At 42.0% G+C, this 27,949-nt stretch overlaps 2 protein-coding genes across 4 annotated transcripts; one reads left to right on the forward strand and one right to left on the reverse strand.

Moving 5' to 3' along the window:
* Positions 1 to 317: 317 nt before the first annotated feature.
* Positions 318 to 11,788, reverse strand: LOC135700810 (uncharacterized). Of its 2 annotated transcripts, XR_010517604.1 has the most exons (4): positions 10,932 to 11,788; positions 10,422 to 10,860; positions 7,124 to 10,356; positions 318 to 7,079 (listed from the first exon to the last, which is right to left on the reverse strand). XR_010517604.1 is itself a non-coding variant. In XM_065221467.1 (3 exons), the coding sequence occupies exons 1-3, from the start codon at positions 11,481 to 11,483 to the stop codon at positions 10,265 to 10,267; spliced, it is 1,083 nt and encodes a 360-aa protein (XP_065077539.1). In that variant the 5' UTR covers positions 11,484 to 11,788; the 3' UTR covers positions 318 to 10,264. The 2 variants fall into 2 exon arrangements, 1 of the variants encoding a protein (XP_065077539.1); XM_065221467.1 differs by having other exon boundaries at positions 318 to 10,356.
* Positions 11,789 to 16,858: 5,070 nt separating this feature from the next.
* On the forward strand, positions 16,859 to 27,448 carry Tsp97E (Tetraspanin 97E). Of its 2 annotated transcripts, XR_010517605.1 has the most exons (6): positions 16,859 to 17,114; positions 17,400 to 17,567; positions 17,629 to 17,838; positions 26,065 to 26,193; positions 26,484 to 26,741; positions 27,291 to 27,448. XR_010517605.1 is itself a non-coding variant. In XM_065221473.1 (5 exons), exons 1-5 carry the CDS (start codon positions 17,055 to 17,057, stop codon positions 27,387 to 27,389), a joined length of 666 nt encoding a protein of 221 aa, XP_065077545.1. In that variant the 5' UTR covers positions 16,859 to 17,054; the 3' UTR covers positions 27,390 to 27,448. The 2 variants fall into 2 exon arrangements, 1 of the variants encoding a protein (XP_065077545.1); XM_065221473.1 differs by lacking the exon at positions 26,484 to 26,741.
* Positions 27,449 to 27,949: the final 501 nt, after the last annotated feature.

Here is a 27,949-nt window from a genome sequence, read left to right on the forward strand (position 1 = left end):
GTTTAAGGCTTCAATATAAAAAAGTACATGGTTAAGATTTTTTGACTTATGTTTACTTGAAAGCTTACCAAAAATGCAAACTTTTTTTCTGATATTGGACCTAGTATTGGAAAATTGTTTTGCTGGATTTGCTCCAATGTAAAATTCAGGACAGCGGAACGTTTTCGGGGAGGTCATCATACTTTCCTTAGGCGATAGAAGTAGGCAAGGAGATTTCAATTTTGAGCGATTAAATACAAGTTTTCTCGTCACACTTTATTTTCACTGTTCTGACTGTTGACTGTGACCGTTTCGCGTTCACTATTTTTCGGTTTTTCTTTTCTTCTTTCTTTTACTGCAAAAAAATATAATCTGCACTACTTGCTTCCCCATCATCTAATAATGTTATTTACAACCATTTGCGCTTTCTGCCCTATGTATACTGTTTACTTCTCTCTCTCTCTCTCTTTCTCTCTCGGCTGGAAAATGCAATAAGATTTATCTTGTTTATCAGTGGGAGGGGGAAAATGCACAATTCTACTCGCATTTTGTTTTTCTTTTTATCGACAATTTCGCATACACTAAAATTCCCATTTAAACCATAAAGATCACCTCGATTAATAATAATATCATTCACTGGCGGGAAAAACAATAATTCCATTTGTGGGTAAATTTACTTCTTTTTTTTCTCACTAATTTATAATTGAGTTGTTATGGCATTGTTCCTTTTAGCTTGTTTGTGTTCTTTTGTTTTTGTTTGTTTATCTAAGGAAGCGTCTATTCTTCTTACTTTCGTCTAATTGTCGCACCTTTTTTTTCTTCTATTGTTGGTTTGGGGATAATTTTTGGCATTAATTTAAACTAAAAAAAGAAGACACAGTAAGAGGGAACTAGCAGTTAGGTTAAATCAAGTGGACTAACTCGTTCTTCAGTCAAACGAATTCTTTTCTCTCGAGAGCATAATTTGAAACGGGAAAGAATCTTATTTTTTTAAATTGTATTTTAGAGTAATATCGTAAAAAAGGGGGGAAAGTGTAAATTATCAAGTGGAAGTACGTCGTAATAAATATACTTAGAAAACGTTTGGACTTAGCAGACAGCGTCGCACGCAACCTAGAATTAAGGGCCTATGTTGATAATGTGTGTTAAGCCTTATGCTCCAATTGCATGCATTGAATAGTGGTGGACTGGTGCAACATTTTAAATTTTCGCTCCACAGTGCTCAAACGGCTTCAAATCTATTCTTGATCAGCCTCCCAAAAATTAAACTCATCTGGTAAGAAACTGACTTGGCACAAACCATTTGAAGTTTATATGGAAATTACTGTGGGAAAACCAAACTTTTTGTTAATTGTCTTCTAGTCTTTTTTCCATACTGTCCTGATGAAAAGTTCTATAGCATTTTCTCAGCTACAAATTTGCGGATGACCGTTTTTCATCCAAACGTTAAATTAAATAGTTATTGATTATTTAATAGATTGATAATCTTATGACATGATCAAGCAACTGTTTTGTCGGCAACACTGTATTGTACAGTGTGACATGATTTGTGTGCTCTATTTTACGTGCTGCAACGAGTAGCCTTTCGCCACCAGTCGATCCTATAGCCGCTATATTCATAGTCTGGCGGAAAGAATCTCGGGAAGCAATTGAGCGGTCAAATAGCGTTACCAATCGAGCAAATCACAACCAACAACAGAAAAGAGCACATCAGCTATTGTGAACAAAACTTCGGAAACCCTTTTCTTGTTACTCAAGGCTCGCCTACGCAAACTAACACCATCTTTGGGTTGGGAAAAGTTTCCCCTTACCGATGATGCTGGTAATTTGCAATCGATTGGCGAGGAATCAACGTTTTGTTTTAAAAGTTGATAGTAGCTTTTCAATTGTTGGTCTATAATATATGTTACGATGTAGTTAGTTTTACATGACATTTTGTTACCGGAACCTAACCGGAGTATGTCATCATTAGCATTTAAGCAAATAAATGCAGCAACCCTCGCTCCGCCAACCGATAATTCAAAACGCGCATCGAAACTGTCATACAGAAGTACCGCTCAACGAAGGAAAAGGCCTCTTCGCAAGCGACAATGCAAAGCAGCCCGGCGAACAACGACGTGCAAAAGGCAAGCACAAAGCGATACCGCCCTGTAGGAAAAGTTCCAGCAGCAGCTCGTACGATTCCGGTTTCATTCGCCATTGCAGTTTTCGGAAAGTTGGGTTAGTGTCACCGACCGTAGTGAAGAGCTAAACGAAGCTCACGTTTCTCGTTCTTTGCCTCGGTGTGGGCAGTGGCCGAATCGTTATCTGGAGTGTGGTGGACAGTGAAAAAACCTCTGGAATCCCGGCGGAGTTTGTGCCACGAAACAGATTGCGCAATAAGCGGCAACTCGTTGGTCGACTGCTACGCTAGACGTCCGTGGGGGATCCAACACTGGACGAAGAAGTCGTTTTTCCATTGCGAGGCAAGTCGGCAAGCCATTAGTCACCGGTAGGGTAACCATCGGCTACACCGGGCAGCACCGGCCGGAGGCTGGGTCCCGAGTATCTGCCGGCACTAGGCAGAACGCTGACGTTACTCAAGAACGTTGGCCAACAACAAACGTGCGGCGAGAAGTTGCCTTGCTGTTGCAGTGGCGGACACGAGTGAAACTGGCAACTCGTTAATCAGAACTCCTATTCCGTCAGGCACGACAAACGATATCAGGGCAGGCGGTACCATTTGGACGAGAGCAAACGAGCGGTTGGAAGTAGTTTTACCATTGCAGTTGCGGATACGAGAGCAACCGGCAACCCGTTAATCACAACCGGTAAGGGGAAATCTCGAAACCAACAACTTGCCGTCACTGACGGGCATTTACTTTTTTTCCGTCAGGCACGATTCAGAACGCGCTTCAGAACGACACCGCCATTCAGTGGCCAACCGATAGCAAACTGGAAGCAAGTCCAGTCAACCAGGACCGATATCAGGAGGAAACGACCCCACGACGGGTTAGTTACATTGTACCCTTTTTGGTTGACAGATGGTAACGGATGTACCCTTCAGGGTCGTTTTTTTGGTTTCTCGTTCAAGTTTTTGCTTCATCCACTTCCCTCTGCAAAGCACCAGCGCCGATCAAGGAGTCGGCGGACACGAACGATGCACGACTTCGCCAACGGCCCCCACGTGTGTGGAACAGCGTTCAGCGAAGCGCAGTCAAACAATTCAAAACGAACGGGCAGACCTCGTGAAGAAGTCGGCAATCCGATAGGTCACGTCCACGGTACCGTGAGTAATAAAGTTAAGCTAGACAGATTGGACTAGTTGGAAAGAACAGGTGGTAGGCACAATGAGAGCATAAATGTACACAATGTAAGGGACCAATGGGGGGGCACAAAATATAAGCTATAAAATGATAATTTGTGTACCTTTGAAGATTTGTTGGTGCAATTGGCCTTAGTATTTGAGTCTTGGTCCGCCCCATGGTAGTTCTGCTCTACCACTACCGGAGAACTTGTATCATATATTGAATTGGTTCCGCTTTTGAATAGATCGAAATGCTATCCGCCAGACTATAAATATAGTGACTATAGTCGAGCCCTGAAGCGATCTACATTTCCAGCTTCATCACACTTCACCTTGAAGACCCATTTGCAGTCTACGATGTTCTTTCGCGCTGACTTCGGAACGATTCTAGTTCACCGTTGATTGCAGCTTTCCAATGGATCCAGTCACTCCGCTTCTGTAGACCGTCAAAGGAAAGCGTGACTGCTTTCTCACCCCAATCGGTCTGGGTTCACTTCCAGCCGAGCTCGGTGGGATTTTTCTTAGGTATAAAATCTCTGGTCACGTGTTCCTTCAGAAGAGAAGTAAAGCCGTTGGTCCCGGCTCGTGTGTCCTACGCAGGTGTGGAAGTTCCTGCACATTTGATTGCCGTCAATGGATGGCAATAGATGCCCGACAGTGATTGGCACTAGTTTGCGGAACAGAGACCGACGTTAAATAAATGAAAGACGAAGACCGTCTATGGTTGACGGTAGGTCCTCTACAAATGCCTCCGCATTAAATGCGAACGCCATCCCCGCCGTATGTACATCCTCGGTTGAACCTGCATAACATTCTCTGTGAGACTATTTGACTCAAGAACTTGTTGGAACAACTTGGAGACATCTTTCATCATCCGATACCGTTATTTGAGGACAACCAGTCTTGCATCCGGATTGCTGAAGAACCACGGGATCACAAGCAGATGACACATGTCAACATTCTATGTAACTTTATTATTTACACTGATATTTTTACGAAAGGACTGTCAAGGGAACCTTTGAAAAATTGCGAAACAAGCTATGGCTTTTCGGTTGAACGGAGGTGTTAAATGACAATCGACCGATGCGTTGCATAGTAACCTAGATCAGATATTAAGGTCGTGGTAGGCTTTGCCTTTTTAAATTTTCATTGTTCTCTTTTACCCAATCTACCTGTTGTGAATGCGATAAATTAGCAATAATTGAAGAACGTTCTCGAATCACTCAAGACGATGCAAAGAAATAAAAGTTCAAAGTCAAATATAAACAGCTGTTCTGTTCCATCATCCCTTCGCTTAGCCAGGTTCAATGAACACGAGAGCAACGAAAATGACACAATATTCTAGGTCAATGTTATGTAATAAGAGAACGCATAAGCGGTACGCTCTCGTTTGCTCCGTAGAATGTACCCAACGCAGTATAAAACAAAAAATAAACTCAGCATAGGGAAACCACAGACAAACAGACATAACACTCGCAAGATGTTCATCGAACAAGCATTTATCGGCCAATTTAAAAGTATCTTAGTTGGCGCATAGTCAATTCCCTTGCGTTTGACGTTTTCACACTACCGCCATCTGTACAGCGTACTACCCACCACAGTGTACTCAACACATGGCGGATATGTTTTAGCGACGATGTTTTACAGTGAGAAATAATCCAATGTGCTATGTCTGTTCGTCAGTGGGGAAACTATACGCTTTCGCCAGTAAAGGTAAAGGCGCTGCGTTGGAGTCGGATTGCGTTGGTCCCAAATGCATCACATGATCTTGAAGGAGAACGATGGATAAAGTTTAGATTAGGAATAATTTTTGACTCTTTCGTTCTTATCAACATTACGTTAGGAAGATCTTAGCAGGAGACTAATATTTCTAGACTCAAACCCCTATATAAGGCAAATTTCCAACTTATTAACTGAATGTTTTCGTTAGTCTTAAATCGTTTGTCGATCTGTTAAGATGCGAATTCCTTCCATCCAGTACCTTCATCAGGTTTTAAGCTTAGACCACTGTTGAGACCAGAATCTCTAATATAGTGAGAAGTTCAGTCCTCGGTCTAAAATCAAAGTCCAAAAACCTGATGCTGAAGGCACTCCTTTTCGGTCTATCAAAATTCTGAACCAAGCTATTGTAACAGTCTCTCAATTTAGGAGAATAACTGTCTTAGCGTCTCGAACAGTTTGTTTGATAGAATCGAGAAAAAAAAGGACTCGCTCCAGCAGTCCCGGCAGGGCAACATCGTACCATCCAAACCGTTCGGCGTGGTAAGTAAACCTTCGCGTGGTTACACAAACTCGGGACAGCTTGTGTTTAAGTCCTCTGGTTCGGCACGAACACTACCAATGCGTTAACTGGCGACTTCAATCTACCGGCAATTTATTGGCGATCATCTTACGGTGGATTCCTGTATCCGGACCACGACCGTTCTACATTTCCCTCTGGAGCTGTAAGCCTTTTGGATCATTACAGTATCGCCACTCTGAAGCAAATCAACCACGTGGTTAATGAGAACAATCGTAGCTTAGACCTTTGCTTCGTCACCGCTCAGGGTAGTGCTTCGCATTTGTCTATGGCTGTTTCTCCGTTGATAAAGACTGTTCCACACCATCCTCCTTCAGTTATTGCACTTGAATGTAACCAAATTCCTGAGGTCATTCCACCCCTAGAGGTCTCCTACGATTTCCGAAATGCTGACCACGACAGTATTGGTGAACTTCTTTTGAATTTGGACAAACGCTCTCGCATATTTTGGCTTACGTCATTGAGCGACACGTTCCTAAACAAGGTAATAATCATCCTTGGCAAACAAGTGAACTCCGTATGTAAAAGTCTTCCAAAAGAGCCGCGCTAAGAAAATACACCAAGTACCACACCCTACAACTCAAGGACCATTATGCGAGGATTATCAACGAGATGTTCAACGGAAGCTTCGAGCTCACCCGAAAACTGTTTGGAATTATGTGAATGAGCAACGAAAGGAGTCTGGTCTTCCATCGACTATGGTACTGAACGGCGAAGAAGCTTCATCCCCTCAATACATTTGCCGTCTGTTCTCAACCAAGTTTGCGAGTGTATTCTCGGATGAGAACCTACCTGACGAGCACGTTTCTCTAGCAGCCAGTAATGTTCCAATGTCTGGTCAATCTTTGGCAGCTTTCAACATTGAACTCGCTATAATAACTAAGGCGGCTTCGCAACTGAAGTCTTCATTTAAGCCTGGACCTGATGGAGTTCCTTCCGTCTTTCTCAAGCAACACATCGATAGCCTGGTGGCTCCTCTCTGCCTTCTATTCGAAATGTCCCTCTCCAGTGGGGTGTTTCCTTCCTGCTGGAAATCAGCTGATATGTTTCCAGTGCATAAGAAGGGATGCAAAAGAAACATCGACAACTATCGCGGCATCACATCGTTGTGTGCCATATCTAAACTGTTCGAGTTGGTCATTATGGAACCATTAGTCTCTCACTTCAAGCAGCACTTGAGTGAAGATCTGCATGGTTTCATGGCAGTGCGATCGACTACTTCCAACCTTCTGTGTCTCACCTCGTACATTATGGAGAGTATGACAGACCATATGCAAACAGATGTCATTTACACTGACCTGTCAGCCGCCTTCGACAAGTTGAACCATCCTATACTGCCGCTATTCGCATAACAGTCCCATGTCCTATGGATTTCCTATCTACATAGGACTGTTATGCGAATAGCGACAGCGATCGCCAAACTAAATAGGCTCGGTATAAACGACAGTCTTCTACGATGGTTCGCATTCTATCTATTTGATCGTCAGTTGGAAGTTGCAATCGACGACTGCCGATCTCCTTCGTTCCCTGCCACTTCGGGTATTCCGCACGGTAGCCACCTCGGCCCGTTGATATTTATTGTGTATTTCAACGACGTCAAGTTCGTCCTCGACGGTCCACGACTGTCGTTCGCAGACGTCATGAAACTCTATCTCCGAATCCGAGCCATCGCTGACTGCCTCCTTCTCCAACTCCAACTCAACACTTTTGTTAATTGGTGCCAACTGAATCGCATGGTTGTAAATCCAACAAAAAGTTCAGTAACCACGTTCTGATGGAAGAAACATCCAATTACATTCAGTTATATCCTAGAGGGCGTTGACGTACATCGTGTGAATCACATTAAGGATCTGGGAGTCATCTTAGATTGTCAACTCACATACAGTCAGCATATCTCGTACGTGATCGACAAAGCATCCAGGATAGCTAAAAGTTTCACGGACATCTACTGTTTGAAGTCGCTTTACTGCTCTCTCGTCCGGTCGGTGTTAGAATACTGCTGCCCTGTATGGAATCCCAATTACCAAAACAGTGTACAAAGAGTAGAGTCTATTCAACGACGATTCATCTTGGAGGGATCCTCATCGCCTACCAAGCTACGAAAGTCGGTGTGGATTCGAAGAGATACGACAAGGGCCCTGTTTGTGGCAGCCATTCTACAGGGCAGAATCAATTGTCCTTCTATTCTACAACAAATCGACGTTAACGTTCAACCACGAGCACTCCGTAACAACGCAATGCTGAGAATACCTTTTCGTCGTACAAACTATAGTTCGTATGGTGCTATCAATGGGCTACAAAGGGTTTTCAATCGTTTTGCTTCCTTATTTGATTTTCACTTGGCACGCGAGACGCAGCGTCAGAGATTCCGTGATATATTTTTAAGAATTAGAAATTAAGTTGGACTTCACGGCCTTTGGAGCTTGTTACTTCTTGACTATATTGTATTTCCTAGTATTGCTTAATCCATCATTAGGACTAAACCCAGTCTGTTGATGTAGAACCAAATAATCAAACTTTGCTTTGTCTATTTTATTACCCGTAGCAGCAATAAACGACGCCTCATTTTCGCAAGTGACATTTGCATTGCCCTTCTACTTTCGTTTACCTCTTCCATTCGGTTTGAGATTCCTCTCGCGTTCCTTCGCCGCAACATGACGACACGCTTGTGCCCGAAACGACCACATTCGAAGCACTTGAAGCCAGCCTTATTCCCAGCGAAAGCCGATTCCCCAGAATTTTCCTCCACGTGGCTCGTCTTATTCGCACGTTTTGCAGACTCGTCCAGAAGCCGCATCAATTGACGTACTCCAGGGTCAATTGATCATGATAACTGTTATGTCCTGTACTTCCGGAATAAAATGATCTTGAGCGGTTGTAACAAGTCTATCTTTATTGGAAGTCTAATTCGAAATTAATCGTCAGGTGACAAAATATTTAATTCAAAGGTTACTCTGATTGGATTGCGTGTCCAATGATTGCTGGGATCCAACAATAACAAAGAAAATTCAAAAAGGAAAGCCCTACCACGATCTTATTATGTAGTCTAGGTTGCTATGCAACGCATCGGTCGGTTGTCATAAAGTACTTTGAAATCGAAGAAAAAAATAAAATTAAACAGTTTTTTCAAAGTATTAGGAAAATGGTCAGTAAGTTTTTAAAGCAGAGCAATATGGTTATTTTTTGTTAGATAGATATGAATCAAAGATTTGTTTTTTCACCCATATAAACTTCAAATCGCCAATTCAGTTTCTTATCAATAGAGTGCAATTTTTGGGAGGCTAATCAGGACCCTATCTGAAGCCGTTTGAGCACTGTGGAGCGAATTTTTCAAAAGTTGCATCAGTCTAATGAATAGGTGTATCAAGTGTATCAAGAAATTACTCGATGAGCTTTTTTTTCTGGAACCGATTTGCTGACACCAGTGAGAAATATTTGCATCACGATTATCAAGTCATTCTCGCCATAACATTGTGACAAAGATATTGACACTAGAGGATCTGATATTCACATCAGGTGGCTAGTGAAACTCTCCATTTTGTTGATTGAAGGTGACACTTTACAACGCTGGAAGTGGCCAGACATTGACATATGCTAAATCCATAATGCTACACATCAAATCACACGTGAACTGATGAAGAGGATGGTCAAAGGCCATTGGTCAGATTGAATGCTGGGAGTCATATTGGTTACACCTGGTGGGGAAGTGGCCAAAGTCTGACTTGGATAAAATACATCATGCGAAACATCAAATCAAATTATTCACCGTGGATTAAAAGGGTCCCATATTGGCATTATTCAGAAATTGTCTGACATTATCTATTCAATAAACAATAATTGGAGCATTTTTTTGTCCGAATTTAAATTTCGTAGGAAGGGTCAGATCTCACCATATGTGGATAAATTAAGGTTTTAATAAATAAATAAGCTGTTTCTAAATGTAAGGCGATTGATAATTTAATCTAGAATGATTGTTAGATACCTCTTAAGACTTAGAAAAAAATATAGGACCGATAGAGTTGTGAAGAGTTGCAGGCTTTTCGTTTGAAAACAGTCCATTGTAATTTCGAGACAAGAATTAAATACTACATTCAAGATTCGAAAACATTTTTTTTCTTTAAATCTTGGTTGTACTAGGGGCAATTCCCCTTGGACGACGCTGTCTGCTTATCTTATAGCAGGTTCACATTGGCGAGTTATAACATGTATCAGAAGGCTACCTTGATGCCATTTTGCTTGTCAATTATTATTACAACAATGTGAACCATGCATTACAAAAAGTACACGTAAAACATTTAACTAAAGTCAAATCGGCCTAAACATACACACACACGCGCACGACGCCCTTACGACTAATACGGCTAATCTCACGTCATCGTAAAATAAATGAAAAAGAGAAAACGATGAAGATACTTACACAAGTGCTTTTGGTCTGCTCTGTCACTCACATAGGTGGTAAGTGTACATTTTTACTGCACGAGATGTCACCACTAAATTGTATGAGGGAAAAAAAATTCACCAACATTTTTCCCCCAAACATGTTTATGACATTTAGCACCTCTGCGTCACAACATAAATAGCAATATTCCGGTTGTACGTTTCCTGAAAGAGCTACTTTGAATGCATTTTGGCTTCGGTGAGATGGTGTCTTGTGCTGCTGCTGCTGCTTTTGCACTGGTCTCACTACGAACAGCACTTATTCAGCAGTAGGACCCGATGTAGCTGACGGAGGGTGTTTTGGCGTACTGTTCGGGAAGCGAGATCGGTTTCCAGTACCACCAGTTGTAGATTACTGTACAGAAGAAAATCAATTAGAAGTTGCATGAAATCGAAAAGCCATCACCGTCGACTACTTACACCCGTAGCTGGCGGGCAGCCGTACGGACAGGGTTCGACACCGGTGCCGGCATTCCTGCGTCGGTCGAAGCAGAAACGTCCGGCTTCCGTAGCCCTGGATGACGAACATGTTGGCACACTCGGCGTCCGGAATTCGGTACGGTGGTGCCTGCGGAGTGTCCACTACTAGGTACCGCTCCAGACTGACTCCTGTGGCGGGAAGCCGCGCCGGTCGGGGGAAAATTGACCTCAGTAACCGTGCCGGTGCCATCCGGTTACAGCGCCACACGCTGTGACTCTCCACCTGCTGACTAGCGTTCACAAAGTGTCGGAACAGATCGTCCAGATTGCGGATCTCGGTATGCGTCGATTGGATTTTGTACGCATCCTTGGTAAAAATGGCACGGTTCTGTTCGTACAGCGCTTGCAATCGGTTAATGTCGACTAGTTCCTTCTGCGTCTGTTGGGAACGGAAACAATCCTGCATTAATTCAATCCACTTCCGTCCAATACCACTAATATTAAGCTTACCTTAAAAATATACGGATAATTGACCGCCACATGGTCGATACTGGTCAGATCCAGTACGTTGGCTACGTCCGCGCACGGATCACAGTTGAGGTTCTCCACTTGGAAGTACGGATTCGTCAGTAGGCAGCTCTCGTCGTAGTATTCCGTCAGCGACGGGTAGTTGGCGATGATCGGTACGGTTACCTTCCGCCACACCCGCATTCCCGGATAGATGAAGCTCTGGATGTTCCGCAGCACCACCGTCGACACTTCATGTTTGTACGAAAACACAATAAACAATGTCAGCAGCACGAAGATAAAGTTGATAATCTTTTTCTTTCGGTCGATGACCGTCTTGAGCAGAATCCGGCTGGTGTTCTTATCAAAGATATAATTGATAATGTTATTATTGTGAAAGTAATGTCGAATCAGGTAGCGATTGAATTCCGCCTCGTTGATTCGCCCCCGCCTCGCAGCCAGCTGTTTCAGTTGATTCAACTGCTCCAGATACTTGCTGATGATCTCATTTTTGTCGCGTAGCCCCGCGAAGCTAGCCGTATCCACATCATCCATTCCACCACAGTTCCGGAATGGGGAACTCCCGACTCCGTTGTGCTCCTGTTCACGGCGATTCCAATTCTAGTTACCTGACGGATGGATGGTGAATAATGGCGAGAGAACCACACCTCTAGCACAACTCGAAACGCACGATCTATTCTCACTCGCAACACCTGGGACAACAAAGACGACGCAGACGAATACGATGGCAAAACAGAGATGATTGCACAATTATTTTTAGCATTTGCAATTGAGTTTTTTTTGCGTATAATTTCCCGTTTTATTTTCTTCACATACTTTTTTCGTTTTATCAATGCGAATGTCGGAGGAGATAAATAAATAATAAACAAATTGCTGCCCTGACAGATAAGGGTAATTTTTGCAAAGGGTCTAACGGTTACGCTATTTCAATTTCACTCAACTTTGGGTAGAAACATCCAGATCGGTAACAACGTAACTTCCCAAAAAATGGGTAAACGTTGTTGGGAGTAACAATCTGCCTAATAAACAAATACCATAAATGAACGATAACCCAAATTGACGAACTTTTCCACAAATGGTTTGGATGATGTTTGGGGACACGTCGTTAAGGAAAATAACCATATCAATTTTATTAGGGAATGAAAATCATGGAAATTCGCCAATAAAATGTGTCGAATTTTATGAGTGTACTATCTTCGGTCCCAATCTAATACCCCGTTCACATTACAGCCTATATCACGTAATATAAGCTGTCTTGCAATGAGCACTCATACATAGGATTTCCAGTGAAAACTAGATGTACGAGTGCTCATTGCAAGACAGCGTATATCACGTGATATACGCTGTAATGTGAACGGGGTATAAAACGCTGTCCAGACTAGAGAGTTATAACATGTTATAACGGTTGTCAACTAATTGCAACACAGAAACCACCATCAAGATAGCACTATAACATGTTATAACTCTGTAGTCTGAACGTACTATAATCGATGCATTCCTCAAAACACAGGAAAATCCACGAACCCCTCATTTTATCTGTCAAACTTTCATAGCGAATTAAAACAAACATAGTGCGATTTGCTTGGGACCGATAGACTAGTCAAGTAGTGAGCCAATTTAATATCGATAGTTTCGTATTGGTGCAACGATGGACATGCTAGAGGGTAGGTGATTTATACTATTTTCATAGCTAAGTTTTAGAAAAAAGTTGGAAGGGTTGTATACTAGATACGACCGCAGGGTTGGCGTTGGATAACGTCTGTTATGTGTTGTACTTAATTGTGTATATTATATTTTAGGAATATTCCTTGTTTTTCGTGCTGAGCACCAATGCTACCCACACCTATGCTTGGCATATACAGTTTTGTCACGAACTGCTCATTTGCTAATAACTTTGCACACAGTTGACGGAACATAGTTCTTTTCGAAGCAGTAGATAGAATAGAGTGTAAGCTTGTTATAGATATGTAAAATAAAGTAGATTTTATTGCTAGTAGTAAACTGTATTTGTTTTTGCGTTGTAAAAATGAGGTGAGAAATGCTTACTACACATCTCGGAATTTAAGTGTTAAATTGATTAGTGTTGATTCAAATGTTAAGCTTTACCTAATCTTCGCATATTTATAGTAAACTATGAGCCTAATTTATCAATTACTTTAAAGAAAAATAAATTTCAACATCTGAGTGAAAAGTTATTACCAAATTAGCAGTTGGTGTGTACAACTGTGCATGCCCACATCTGGACCCTACCTATCGACCCATCAACTCATGAACCGGGAACCCCGAAGGAAGGCGTGATCAGATATGTTATGCCTCAGAACTTCCCGGCAGCGTTGACTGGGATTGAACCCAGACCTGCTGCGACGCTTACCACTAAAGGGCGAACACGAAATTATTGCGACACATTCAACAGGGCATAACTTTTTTACCATTGGGTAAAAATCAACCAAATTTTGCACACTTTCTCATTGATGTGTATTGTGTACGTGCTGTCAAACTCGAAGTCGTGTTTTTCGATTCAACGAAAATGGAGGTGAACCAACGCGAGTTGAGAGAACAAATTTTTTTCCAAACACCTGGAATTTCCTGACCTGTCGCACCGGCAGTTGGGAAAAATGTTGAACATTCACCATTCAACCGTCTCCAGAGTATTGAAGCGGTTCCAGGAGCGGTTGACGTTGGACCACGGCAAAGGAGCTGGAAGAAAACCGGGACCGGAGAACAAAAAGACGGAGGGAAAGGTGAAGCGGATGATTAAAGCAAATCCCAACGTCTCAAGCCGTGATTTGGCTAAAAAGATCGGCATGTCGCAGAGCTACGTCCAGAATGCAAAGAAGAGAGCTGGACAACATACACACAAGGTACAGAACTTCCCAAACCACGATGAGCGGCAACAATCGACGGCTAAAACTCGGGCACGCAAGCTCTACGAGAAGATGCTGACAAAATATGGCTGCTGTGTGATGGACGACGAAACGTATATAAAAGCCGATTTTAAGCAAATTCCGGGGTTGGAGTTTTTTACCGGCAAGGGCAAGTTCGATGTGGACGACAAATTTAAGAAGAAGAAAATGTCGAAGTTCGCCTCCAAATATCTCATTTGGCAGGCCATCTGCTCTTGCGGACTGAGGAGTGAGCCTTTCGTGACAAAGGGCACAGTAAATGGCGAGATCTACAAATCTGAGTGCCTCGAGAAGCGCCTTTTGCCGTTCTTGCAGCAGCACGACGAAGCTCCGCTATTTTGGCCAGATTTGGCATCATGCCACTATTCTAAAAGTGTCCTGGAGTGGTATGAGGCCAATTCTGTCCATTTTGTTCCAAAGGACATGAATCCGCCAAACTGTCTGGAGCTGCGCCCGGTGGAGCAGTACTGGGCAATAATGAAGCGGGAACTTCGGAAGAGCAAGAAGACAGTCAAAGACGAGAAGGACATGTTAAGAAAATGGAAAAAAAAACTGAGAAACTGGTACCGGATGACACTGTAAAGACTTTGATGGAGGGCATCAAGCGAAAATGCGTTCAATTTTACACTCAAGGCTCCATCGATTAACTTTTCTTTTGATTTTTGAAGTAAATATATGTATAAAACTACCCTAAAATTTTGGTTTGATTCTAAACATTATAAGAAAATTGGCATGACATTTTCGGTGTCGCAATAATTTCGTGTTCGCCCTTTACACCACGGGCAAAATTATTTTTACACGTGTTTCGAGTAGAATGCAATGAGAGTGTAAGATCTTGAAATCAAAACAACAACAAAAACCAAAACAGACACTCACTTCGGATAATCATAACTGTCACTTTGACAACTCTATCTGTCATACGCATGGCCCGCACTTTCAAAGTGGGGAGTCTAGTAAGGTGCAAAATGCGCAATAACTCAGCTGCAAAACCTTTCCCTGTTGTATTTGACGTTTTGGACGCTACACGGAACCGAATTTTGTTCATTTAAATCATAAATATAAATGTTCATTCTATAAACATATAAATAATTCAAAATAAATTAAAAACATGTTTGCATCAAAAATATATATGTTTGAATTAAAGTCAAAAGCATGTTTATTTCAACAATATAGAATTTGGGTAAACGATTTTTAGCGTGCCCTGCCTTTTTTTCCTTCTTGTTCGAGTTCTTGTTTACATTCGGAAAAAAATGCCCCAATCAACTGAAAACGGCCCGCAACAAAACCGAAGTCATGGATTCGGAAACACACCTAGGTAAGTGTCTTAACAAAGTTCCAGGTCGATAAAACCGGCGGTATCGACGTCACTCTGTCGTTTCTGATGCCGATCCTGTATCATCCTCCTCCACAACTGACGTCGAAAGAAAAACGAAAATCCGAAATGGATTTTGAATCTATTCCGGATCCTCCAGCCCCCCTCCTCGAACACCGAATGTAGAAAGAGGCCGGCATGAAGACCAGCGTTAGAAACGACAAAACGACGCTAATATCACAAAGTTTCACTGGTTTTACTGAAGTTTTTTTGTTTTGATTTAAACAAAGTTGATTTTGTGTACAATGATTCTTTGACAGTGTGCAAAGAGTGTATCATTTTGTCATTTTTTTATGCATTTCAGTTTTGAGTAGAGTGAAAGAGATAGAACCAAAACATTCTAATACATTTGGTGAAAATGCTAGTACAATCCAGTAGTAGTGTTGCCATGTGGTACAATCCAGTAGTAGTGGTACACTGAAAAATTGAAATAGCAGGTTAGTCACCAAATTTTTAGAGACGGAGCGTTTGTGCTATTACACTATATACTGTCCGAATATAGGATCACATCCCACTTTTAAATTTATTTACCAGTCGAATTGCTTTTTGACGTAATCACCTTTCGATCAAAATAGTTTTCGATGTTACTTAAGTCACCCGATTTCTAAGGAGATGCCGTTTGCCTTAAGTAACAACACTGAGAAACCCGTGAAAAGTGTACTTTCGTCGTTTTGCTTTCTCATTATTAAAGTGAATAAATCGAACTGTTTGTTGCTAAGATGATTTCGGTGGTCCTAAAATGATGAATGGGCTGCACGTAAGGAGACGTAATTGATAATTCTCCCGAATATCCTGGTAAATACACTTTGACTTAAGTAACAATAGGGTCCACCAAACGACGTATAATAACTTTTGACTCAAAAACCAGTATTTCTTAGCATGAAACCTAGCGATTTGCCTTTGTATGATTAAAACCCGGCTAAATATGTTAAACATTGCTATCACTATGAGATTATATGTGTTTAATTGGAAATAGGAATAACTTTTCGGTCATCAAAACAAAACTTTATTTTTCTCGGATCGGTGCGAATGTTACTTACGACATAATGAAAATTTGCTCTTGTAATGGCTGTCGAATGGCGTAAAATTACTTTTTTGTGAACAATTATATGGTTTTACAAGTATGAATTAGATTGAAAATGAAGACGTGTTTAAATTCAAATGGTACACCTTTTTTGTTTCCAAATGTGTTAAACTCAATAGCGTTTTAGGCGTAAAATAACCAAAAAGTTCGTTGTTTTTCGTCAGCGTACCATCAAAGTGCGACTCAAAAAATATTCTCAAAAATCCAGTCACCACTGCAACAGACAATATTGACGAAAGAGAAAGTCGATGAAGAGAATCGATTAATGCAGATAGGACATTTTGAAATGTTTATCTAGATTTTTGATTATAGTTCGCGTGTATGCGGGAAGGGTGGGAAGTGTTACTTCGCTAATATATCGCATTCACTTCACAACACTTTGACGAGCACTTTGAGCTCTCACTTACGATTCCTACCTTATGTATACAACGTGAAAGTGCCGTACTGGACATCCCTAAAAACTCAGTCTTTAGCTTTGACGTTTTATCCATCCACACACTCGCACACATTCGAACAGTGTTGCAAAACGAAAAAACAGAGCAAAAAGAGACTGGCTTAGGAAAATTTCGCGAACAAATTTACGGTCCATCAGTCGAAAGAGGAGACAGCTGCGAAAGAAAAGTGATAATTTTCCCGATATCCTTCGAGGAAAATCGTGTAAAAGTGAAAATTTGTTCAGTTTGATCCCTGGTGTGGCAATTACAGTTGTTATTTAGTGGAGAAAGGGAAATAACCTTGCAATCAATATGTGTGGAGGTTTTCATTGCTCTAAAAATGCACTAATTGCATTGAATATCCTTTATGTCGTAAGTATATCATAAATATTTTTCTTTCTATTTCGTTTGGAGTTGGGTGCTGTGCTACAACAAGCAGAAAAATGGTGGCATGAATGATTTAGTTGGGATTTGGTAGCTATTAGGTATCAGTATGATTGTTCATTGCGAAAAAATCGATCGATCCCATATACGATAAAGCGAAAGTATCAGGAAGTGAGAGCTATTTTTAGCCTTTTGTGTTTCCTCTCTCACACTTCCTGCTGCCCCGTCGTCATAAGAATCGATTCTAATTAAAACGTTCTCATTTTATTTTAGATGGTGGGCTTCCTGCTCATCGGCGTCGGAGTCTATGGTCGTGCTGCATCGATCGTGACCAATCTGCCGATTATCGGTGGCATCCTGGCCTGCGGTGTGATTCTCATCCTGATCTCGATTCTCGGTCTCGTCGGAGCCGTCAAGCATCACCAGGTGATGCTGTTCTTCGTAAGTTGCTTCCTCATATGCTAGTGATAACCCTTTAACCTGTGCGTTGTTTTTTTTTCAGTACATGATTATTCTGTTCATGCTGTTCCTGATTCAGTTCTCGATTGCCTGCTCCTGCCTGGCGGTCAATCAGATGCAGCAGCGCGAATTTGCCGAACAGGGCTGGTCCCTGGCACCGGCCGATATCAAACAGCAGGTGCAGGAGGAGTTCCTCTGCTGTGGATTCAACGCGACCGTTACGGACGATCATCCCTCCTGTACAATGGTTAATGTAAGTGTGATTTCGTAGCAAGACGGATGATCAAAGGTGTCACAGAAGGAAGAACTGTTAGTTTGTTTACTATAATGAAGTCTGAGGATTGTATATGGCAAATTTTGCTATTATCAATCCTCCTTCTTCGATTTGCATGAAACTTTGCATAATTGTTTGTTAACATCAATCATTCACATTTTTGTTAAAACTTGGCCATTTTGAATCTCGCAAAGTCCTTCAATACGTCGTATTTGAGATTTTTTAACAAATCATAACTCGGAAACATAATTTCCAATCGAAATGACTTCTGAGGCACAACGATGCCAAATTTACAGACTTCTGTACACGAAAAAAGGGGTCACCGTTTTTTTATGCATAAAATATCAAATCAAATATTTCGTAAAGCTACGATCTATGCAATAGCTAGTTCATTTTTGGAATATTTTTTTCTATCTAAACATTATAAGAGTAAGTCAAACGCGCATTCTTTTGTCAGTGGATTTGAGGACATATCTCAAATCCCCTCACCCATCAAGTGAACTAGGCAGAGGTGAGCGCATTGGATAAGTAACATCTGTTCAATTTTCAAACTGCCGTACTCTAGCGGAACTATCAATCCATCCTCTTCAGAACTTTCTCTAGCTGTTACTTTATCGCATTAAAGCTTCATGTTGATATAAGTATAGCATTGCCTCCCAACGCTATCTAAGAAGATTAAATTAAATCGTTACAAGTTACAAGGGTTCAAACAAGATGGTGTCCACTTTTTTCGTATACAAAAGTCTGTAAATCTGGCATCGTTGGTGATCGTCAATTGCTTCTTTGTGCAGTGTACATCCCTCCCGATCGAACCCGCGACTTGGAGCTTATTAACGCACATTGTCGATCCGCTTTGGTCGCTTCAGACAAAGCAGGCCCTTCCGACGAAGTTATTGTTCTTGGCGATTTTAACCTACCGGACATTGCATGGACTCCAACCCATAGTGGTTTCACGAGCGTTCATCTTTCCACGTAGGAACCATGCAGGTCCTGGACAGTTATAGTACCGCAATTCTGTCATAAATCAATGAAAACAACTGCACCCTGGATCTCTGTTTTGTGATTGCTCGTGATACAGCTCCTTTCCTCTCCACGGCACCCGAACCTTTAGTCAAGGAAGTGCATCATCACCCTGCTTTAGTTATCTTGATCGAAAATACTATTGTCCATGTTTTCATCAGCACTCCAAACGCTGTGTCATATGACTTTCGTAGAGCTGACTATCGCAGTATTGTCCATGTGCTGTCTAACCTAGATTGGGAGCATATTCTAGATCCTGTAAACGTCAACATTGCTGCACAAACCTTTTCTTACGTCTTGGCATATGTTATTGACAGGCACGTTTCCAAAAAGATCATCCATATCGACTCTCGCGTCCCGTGGATGACGAAAAATTTTCGTTCGTTGAAAAGAACTAAGAAGGTTGCTCTCAGATGACTCACTAAATTTCGCACACTGCCGCTGAAATGCTACTATGTCAGACTCAACCACGAGTATAAGCGGTTAAGTCGTCTCACTCTGTTTTCAACGCTATCAAAGGAGGATTCAACGGCGGCTAAAATCACACCCGAAATCCTTCTGGAACTTCGTAAATGAGCAACACAGGAAAGTCGGCTTACCCTCTTCCATAATTTTCAATGGGGAAACTGCTGGCAATCAACAAGACATTTGCAACCTGTTCTCAGCCAAATTTGCTAGTGTGTTTGAAGACGAGCAACTCTCCTCTAATCTCATTACTTCCGCGGTCAGTAATGTTCCTTTGGCCAACCAAACGCTCAGCGTTGTCGACGCCACTACAGATACGATTTCTAGAGCAGCATTCACAAGACTTCCGCTAAGGCTGGACCCGATGGTGTTCCGTCGATTATTCTTAAAATGAACATCACTAGTCTTTTGGATCAACTGCGCCGCATATTCCAGCTCTCTCTTTCCAGCGGCATCTTTCCGTCTTGCTGGAAGACTGCGGATATGTTTCCTGTTTATAATAAGGAGAGCAACACTTTTTGAATTGCTCGTAAGCTGAACCACGAAATTGCGATCGCTAAGCTCGATAGGCTAGGGATCGGTGGAAATCTTTTGAGATGATTTCGTTCACACCATACGGAGCACCAACTGACAGTAACTTTGGATACTGGTCGCTCAGCAAGCTTCTGCGTAAAGTCCGGTATACCTCAGGGTTGCCATCTGGGACCGTTGGCATTTCTACTTTACTTCAACGACGTTCACCATGTTATCACAGGGCCACGATTATCGTTTGCAGACGATCTGCAAATTTTTCGTTCTCTCCAAAATTAGATTGACATCTTTGCTGACTGGTGGTCAACCCAGCTAAGTGTAAAATCTACTAGCCACGACTATCGAACGGGTGCATTGCGCGAAAGACTTAGGCGTTTTTTCTAGACTCAAGGCTGACATACTCACACCATATATCGTACGTCGTCGACAAAGCGTCCAGAACTCTTGGTTTTGCTTTCAAAATTACTAAGAACTTCACAGTTGCGTGAAATCGCTCTATTGCTCTCTCGTGCGATCTTTGTTGGGACACCGACGAACCGACGTGACAGCTCATACAAGCTACTTTCAAATTCGTGCCCAAGACGCCATATTTAAAATACGTTAAACACTACCGACATCTACTCATCCGATCGCGTCATACCATGAGCAAGGACACGAACCCACGTTTAGTTTATATTGCCTTGGTGGTCTGGAGCCCGAACTACAATAATGGGGCCGAGCGAATTGCATCTGTGCAACGACGTTTTCTTCGCTTCACGCTCCGTAAGCTGCCTGGGAGATACCCACTTCGTCTTCCAAGCTACGAGAATCGCTGCCAATTGATCAATGTCGAGCCCTTACGTTTTCAGAGTGCAACAAGTGAACAGTAATGTTCAATCTCGATCACTACGCAACAGTCTTATGCGGAGACTTCCACTTCTTCGAACTAATTATAGCTTAGGGAACGCTATTTACGGCTTGCAGCGGGTGTTCAACCGAGTAGCGTCGATGTTCGATTTCCACTTGACACGGAATATGCTTTGCAGAAGATTCTTTACCTTTTTTGCTGACCAAAGACGCTTGACGCTCAATAGCTAAGTGTACAATTTTAGACTTATACATTACTAGTTGAGTGTGTCCGGCCTTGCTCGGGATTCAATATTAGCTTGAGTTTATGCGCCGATTAAAAAAAAGCATACTATATTGTACGAGAGTCTGCATCCGATGAATTATGTGATGAAAGGCGGCCATTTTTTGCTGGAACGAATGGTTGTATATATCGAGAAATGCGAGTTTTCCGTCTTTTTCTGAACTCATCTAAAATTTGTGGAAAAGATTCCCGTTTAACTACGCTGAAGATATCGTCGACAAACCTCCACCAACGGTTTGGTAGTAGTCCTTTCTCCTTCAGGATTGTCTCCAAGTTAGCCATGAAAAGTTCAGTCAGGAAGGGAGATAGGGAATTTCCCATTCGTCTCCCTTCGTCTGCTTGCAGAAGTTACCTCGGAAAAAGAAGTAGTTCTCTTCCATACAAAGGCAACCCGCTTAAGGTACGTCCGAACCTTGTTTCTCCATGCTGCATCCTCTCGTTGTGTTAATAGCCAGTCCTCCAAATGGTTGACGTCGAAAGATACCTCGTTCATGTCTCCTGAAGATTGTAATTGCTGGGTGAACTCCTGTTGTGGGTAAGGGAACCAACTGCAGACATGATCTCTCGCATTTCATTCCCCAGTTTGTGGACTTTGGGGAGATCTTTGATTCTGGGTTGAATGGGATTTGATTCCCGTAAACGACCTGCTCCATCTCCTAATATTGATTTACACTCCTTTAGTGTTGGTTGGAAATGCTAACATAAAGCTTTAGTGTGATGATTTATTAGCTAGAGAATGATCTTTAGAAGAGGGTAGGAGGATAGTTCCGTTAGAGTACGGCAGTATGAAAATTGAATAGAAGTTGAAAATGAGCGAAGGGCCATTAATGCGACAGTTTTTCAAGATAGACGCACATTTTTGCCTAACCCGTCCTTTAGTGTTTTCTCCACGTGTTTCACCATGCTCTAGGGGTCTACTCGAAGCTGCCTATACGGTCCATTGTTATTCTTCGTTGCCATCTGATTGTCGTAATCGTACTTGTTCGTGATAACGACCGCGTTGCCCTTGTCAGCTTTCACATAGTGTACTGCTTTAGTTTTCAGGTCCTTTACAATCCGGATTTTCAGAGATCGATTAGGATCACGATGGGAATTCCACAAGGCAGGATATACAGGGGTTGTGAGAAATATAGGGTACTAGCAAAATTTTGTCCAACTTTGGACTGTTGAAACTTCGTTGAATATTGTTCGATTTTTAATCTTCAAGAAACCGTGCCGTGCAACAGCTCTTTCTTCATGATGTTTCATCAAAAAGGTTTCTGTAGAAGTGGATTATTGACCATATTGGCAATTTCGAAACCATCGAGGTGCCCCCGGAGAACCTATAGCAGAGGTCAATTATATTTTTACACCAATACATGCCGTACGACAGTTCTTTTTTCAATACTTTTCGTCAACATGTAAGATGTGACGATATGAAAAGATATGAAAAGTTTGGTATACACCGATGAAAATTCAATAATAACATTGAGAAAGATTTTTTCGGAAGCAAGAATTAGCCTTGGACTCGTCTGGGAATTGAATCGTACGGTTTATGAATTGTTTCAATAGGTATTTAATACCAATCGTCAATCAAAAGTTTTTCCAACTTTTTTTACAGACGTCGATGGTGGGAACACGCTCCTCACTCAAATGGGAAAGCAACGAAAAACAAAGCACTTTACTCCAGGGGTGCATTTTAGTTCATCCTTACATAATATTCAAATTTTGCTTTTGTCTGTGTTCATGTGACTATACTCACACGCTGCGAGTATGTAGTAAGATCAAATTGAAAAAGAGAAAAAGACAAAGATGCATATTCATTCTTTGCGATTCGTTATGAAAAAATGTAAACAATGAACATTGCGACCAAGATAATCATAGCATAGCCTTGATGTTGACTTGCATCTGTATTAGTATTTCGAAAATCAGCTGATTTCCAGTTGTTGTGATCAATTCAATGCTATAGAAAGCCTACTGATGCAAAACCATGAAGAAAGAGGTGTCGCATGGTATGTTTTGGTGTAAAAATTAAATTGTACCCTACTGCAGGTTCTCCGGGGGTACTCCGGTGGCTCCGGAAGTGGCCAATGTGGTCAATAATCCAAATAAAGTCTATAGAAAGCCTATTGGTAAAAAACCATGAAGAAAGAGGTGTCACATGGCATGTTTTGAGTGAATGAAAGAACTGACCGCACTCAGAACCCTCCCTCAGGACCGATTCCAGGGAAATGGCCATATCTCGGTTGATTCTGAGTCGATTTTAGCTATTGGTACGTCATTTGCTTTGAAAATGGTTCTATTTTTGGCGTATGAACAAAAACCACAGATTAGTAACGGACACTCTGAGAAAAACTCATCACAAATTTAGCAATTTAGACATGCCCTCAGGAAACCCGGAATATCTCCGGTATCCGGTAACCATGGTCACTTCCATTGCCTCACCATAAAACTTGATTAGTTTTCCAGTCGAATGTTTCTTGAAGATTAAAAATCGAACAATATTCAACGAAGTTTCAACAGTCCAAAGTTGGACAAAGTTTTGCTAGTACCCTATATTTCTCACAACCCCTGTACAACGGCGTGCTAACGCTGAAGCTGCCCAAAGAAGTTGAGATCGTTGGCTTTGCGGACGACGTCGTCTTGATGGTAGCAGGCGAGACGCTGGAAGAGGTGGAAATGTAGGCGAGGCGATCGACATGATTGGTAACTGGATGCAAGGAGCGAAGCTGCAGATAGCCCACCACAAAACGGAAGTGCTAGTTATTGGTCAGTAACTGTAAACCACCATCGGGGAGCACGCCATAGTCTCGAAGCGTGTGTTGAAATACCTGGGAGTGATGATCGATGACAGCCACGTCGAATATGCCTGTGAGAAGGCTTCGAAGGTCATCAACGCGATAGCTAGAATCATGCCGAACAACGCTGGTCCCAGTAGAAGCAAGAGGCGTCTTCTGGCCGGTGTGTCGTCGTCGATTCTGAGGTCTGATACTTGGGTTGCAGCGCTGGAAACCAAGCAGAACCACAGTAAACTGAGCAGTACGTTCCGGCTCGTGGCCATGCGAGTGGTGAGTGCGTACAGAACCATCTCGTCGGAATAAGCATGCGTTATCGTTGGAATGATACCTATCGGCATCACCCTGGCGGAAGACAGCGAGTGCTACAGGTGGAGAGATGCCGGAAGAATACGGTGGTGAAAGTGGAGTGTTTGGTGAAGTGGCATTATTTGATCGTTCAGAACCACTTCTAATCATTCTAGCAAACTGCAGTGGAGTGTCCCGTGGGTGTACATTATGAAAATAACGGGTTCAGAATGCGTTTGGAATGCTTTTTTTTGTGGTACAACGAAAGTGCAATAAATGCATTTTTGACAATGTTTGTATCATCAATATAGCATTATTTGATTATTCAGAACCACTTCTAATAATTCTTGCAGGCTACAGTGGAGTGTCCCGTGGATGTACATAATGAAAATAACGGGTTCAGAATGCGTTTAGAGTGCTTTTTTGTGGTACAACGAAAGTGCAATAAATGCATTTTTGGTGATGTTTGTATCATCAAAATAGCATTATTTGATTATTCAGAACCACTTCTAATAATTCTTGCAGGCTACAGTGGAGTGTCCCGTGGATGTACATAATGAAAATAATGGGTTCAGAATGCGTTTAGAGTGCTTTTTTGTGGTACAACGAAAGTGCAATAAATGCATTTTTGGAAATTTTTGTATCATCAAAATAGCATTATTTGATCGTTCAGAACCACTTCTAATCATTCTAGCAGGCTGCAGTGGAGTGACCTGTGGATGTACACAATAAAAATAACGGGTTCAGAATGCGTTTAGAGTGCTTTTTTGTGGTACAACGAAAGTGCAACAAGAAGAACACGGCTAAGAACACGGCTAAGAACGGTAGATGGGCACATAGACTAATACCGATTCTTTCGACTTGGGTGAACAGAAAACACGGAGAAGTCAACTTCCACCTAACGCAGTTCCTGTCTGGCCACGGCTGAAGAGGCTGTGGAGAATGTTGTCGATGAATTGTGTCGAGTAGCGATCTACCAACGCCAACTAGCGCTGAGAGCATGAGAAGTGCATGAGCACAGAACCCCCTCCCTCCCGAAATAGTCGCTTCATCGTGGTCCCGGGGGATCCAGGCAGAAGAGAGAGTAAGGAATGGGGTTTAGTGGAGCTACACTAGGCAACTAGTTGATACCACACCGTGCCAACTTCACTACAGCCCAGGCTTTTGAAGCTTTCCTGAATCTTACTGAAAAAAAAACACCCAAAGTACATATACACATTTCATTATCGTCATGGGAAAATTGATTCAATAATTTTAATTATTTGATGGTTTGGAAGCGTTTTTAGGTTGGGTAAGGTGGGCTAAAATGCGCCCCGGAGTGAAAGAGATTGAACCAAAACATTCTAGTACATTTAGTGTTACCATTTGGTACACTGAACAATTGCAACAGCAGGTTCGTCACCAAAGTTTTCGAGCCGCTCCCGTCTGTCACTTCGTTTGTGATCCAAAGTGACCGAACTTATGTAAAACTGTGAATGATTGCCCATAACACACAATTATCCAACGTTTTTTGCAAATCGGAGAAGGTCGAGTTTTTCTGATTCGTTATTTGGCGTGGAACTGCTCAGTAGGCAAAAAAGATGGTCAATCAGGTCCCTGAGCCAATAAATCACTTCAACCAATTATATAGTATAGTATAGTATAGTATAAAAAATACGTTCCCGGAATGTGCCAACTGAGATGCCAACTATGTTATCGAAGCCGTATCGAGCATACGTCATATTTTGCAGAGAATATAATTTTAATCTTGCCAATCCGACCTACTTCTATATTCTGTTCAGTAAGCAAAAACGGTCGTTGCTAGACCACCAAGCTCCTTGGTTCACTAAAAAAAACCCAATCGATTACCAGCCACGTAGAGCTTTACATATGACACCTGAAACTTATGAGAGACGATTTCCGGTTTCTCCTACTTATTTGTACCGAAAATTTAATCTTGCATTTATGCTAATGAATCAGCTTACTACATTGTCATCCTTTCCTCTATAACCCACACAGGTCAAATGCTGCCCGGAGGGCTCACCAGAGACGTGCTCCTGCACTCCGTGCATGCCGAAGCTGGAAAGCACCATCGACTATGCATTCCGTTTGTCCGGAGGAATTGGACTGTTCTTCAGTTTCAGCGAGGTACGTATTGCACTCACCCCTCTAGTGGTTCGATTTTGTTCTAAAAACTTGTTTTAATCACATTTGAAAAAGTTTTTGTTCTAAAATCAATTCCCAGATAGGAAACTTTTTTACCTAACCCCGTTTTCATTGGGTTCTGTTCTCCCTATATTTTTCCCATATTTTTGAATATCATCTCGTTTCATGCTGGCATGGATTGGTTACTAAAAAAAATAATACGGCAATTTTTGTTTTTTGTGAACTTTCTTTGCGCAATGAATCTGAAAACCAACAACATTCCTGCGTGGCAGTTTATCGGTGTCTGGCTAACCGTGCGCTACCGCAACCAGAAAGATCCCCGGGGCAATCCGAGTGCTTTCCTCTAAGATTGGGACGATCCTGTAACGGAGCTCTAAGGAATTTGTTTGTTTTGGTTTATCTAAGTTGAAGAGTTTGTTTCGAGATTTCGATTGTTTTCTCCTCCCATGTGCACACATGGGCGGTTAGCACAACAACGTGTCGTGGTGTGTCTCGATTTTCCGATCCGTCGCCCGTCGACGAGTTCAATGGTAATTCCAAAATTGTAGTCGTCTTCTTTCTGATGCCTCTGTCCCCCTACTCTTTCTCGTGTGTGGTGTGCTGTTGTTGTTGTTATTGTTCTGTCAATGTCGTATTATCCACTATTGTTTGAAGTTTTATGTTTTGGCTTTGTTTTTTTTTGTAAACACGCACACACCCACAGTTCGTAGAATGCACTGCGTATCTTTTCTCTTACCTATACGAACGAATGTCATCTATTCGTGAATGTGCGCATTTAGCGTTTCAAATTGAGATGGCGCCAGTGATCCATCCACCTGTTGCAAACGTTCGCTAGATCCTCCCTCCCATTTCCATAAATCGGTATTGTTTTGCGCATGCTTGTTATTTTTAGAAATTATCGAAGACAACATATCAAGCAGATTGACCACATTTTATCGCTATCTCATACAAGCGCCAAAGCACTGCTCGTCTTGATATACTGTCTTCGGAATCATCGCCCATTGTCGCACTGATTAACGGTTTGCTTATACTTTCTCCTCAAATGCGATTATAAAACAATCCGAAAATGGTTCCCGCAGATCATTGCCGTGTTCCTGACCCGTCGCTATCGCAACCAGCAGGATCCGGACCACTTGCCGGCCCGGGCTATCTTCCCGCAAAGCAACTACGTGTACTAGGGCGGCGCGTCTAGATGGCAGCACTCGCACTCGCGGAAAGGTTTCACGAAAGAATTTACTGTCGACTGCAGACGGGAGTGTTTTGCTGTAATCCTACTCGCTAGAATCCAAATATCGAATTCCCATTTTTTTTTTTAAACTTTTGTCGAACAGGAATAACAGGAATACTCATTTTACGGCTCCTAGCTAGGATTAAAACAAAAGAAGAAGAAAAAAATCGGGACGACGGGAGACAACGGTTGTGCTAAATGTAATTAATTCAAATTTTTTTCGCTTTAGTTTTTAAACTCTAGACTGACAGGGAGGCAAATTATATATGGAAGGCGTGTGGATGTGTGTTTTTATTTTTCTTAGGATCTTTCCGAGTCGAAACAACTTGTCATCATTTGAACTTAAGTAGGGTTAAGTAGTTTTGTTTTTCAATTGACCTTATGTGAAGAAAACACAGTCCGTTATCTATTTCTTTCTATTGTGATAAGCTTCAAACAGGATTCTCACTATAAAAGACGCCTCACATCTCAAATCCATCGCGAAATGTACGCCGATTGCGTTTTATGCGG

The sequence above is a fragment of the Ochlerotatus camptorhynchus genome, unplaced genomic scaffold (genome assembly GCF_037179485.1).
Source record: "Ochlerotatus camptorhynchus isolate MF236.1 unplaced genomic scaffold, CSIRO-AGI_Acam_v1.1 ptg000142l, whole genome shotgun sequence".
In the NCBI taxonomy this organism is placed as follows: domain Eukaryota; kingdom Metazoa; phylum Arthropoda; class Insecta; order Diptera; family Culicidae; genus Ochlerotatus; species Ochlerotatus camptorhynchus.

Bases quoted from the DNA above. Each gene is read 5' to 3' on its own strand.
- Tsp97E (XM_065221473.1), top strand. From the start codon at position 17,055: ATGTGTGGAGGTTTTCATTGCTCTAAAAATGCACTAATTGCATTGAAT. The intron at 17,115-17,399 runs GTAAGTATATCA...ATTTTATTTTAG, and splicing joins CATTGAATATCCTTTATGTC to ATGGTGGGCTTCCTGCTCAT. The intron at 26,194-27,290 runs GTACGTATTGCA...TGGTTCCCGCAG, and splicing joins TGTTCTTCAGTTTCAGCGAG to ATCATTGCCGTGTTCCTGAC.
- LOC135700810 (XM_065221467.1), bottom strand. From the start codon at position 11,483: ATGGATGATGTGGATACGGCTAGCTTCGCGGGGCTACGCGACAAAAAT. The intron at 10,861-10,931 runs GTAAGCTTAATA...CGTTCCCAACAG, and splicing joins ATTATCCGTATATTTTTAAG to ACGCAGAAGGAACTAGTCGA. The intron at 10,357-10,421 runs GTAAGTAGTCGA...TCTTCTGTACAG, and splicing joins GCTGCCCGCCAGCTACGGGT to TAATCTACAACTGGTGGTAC.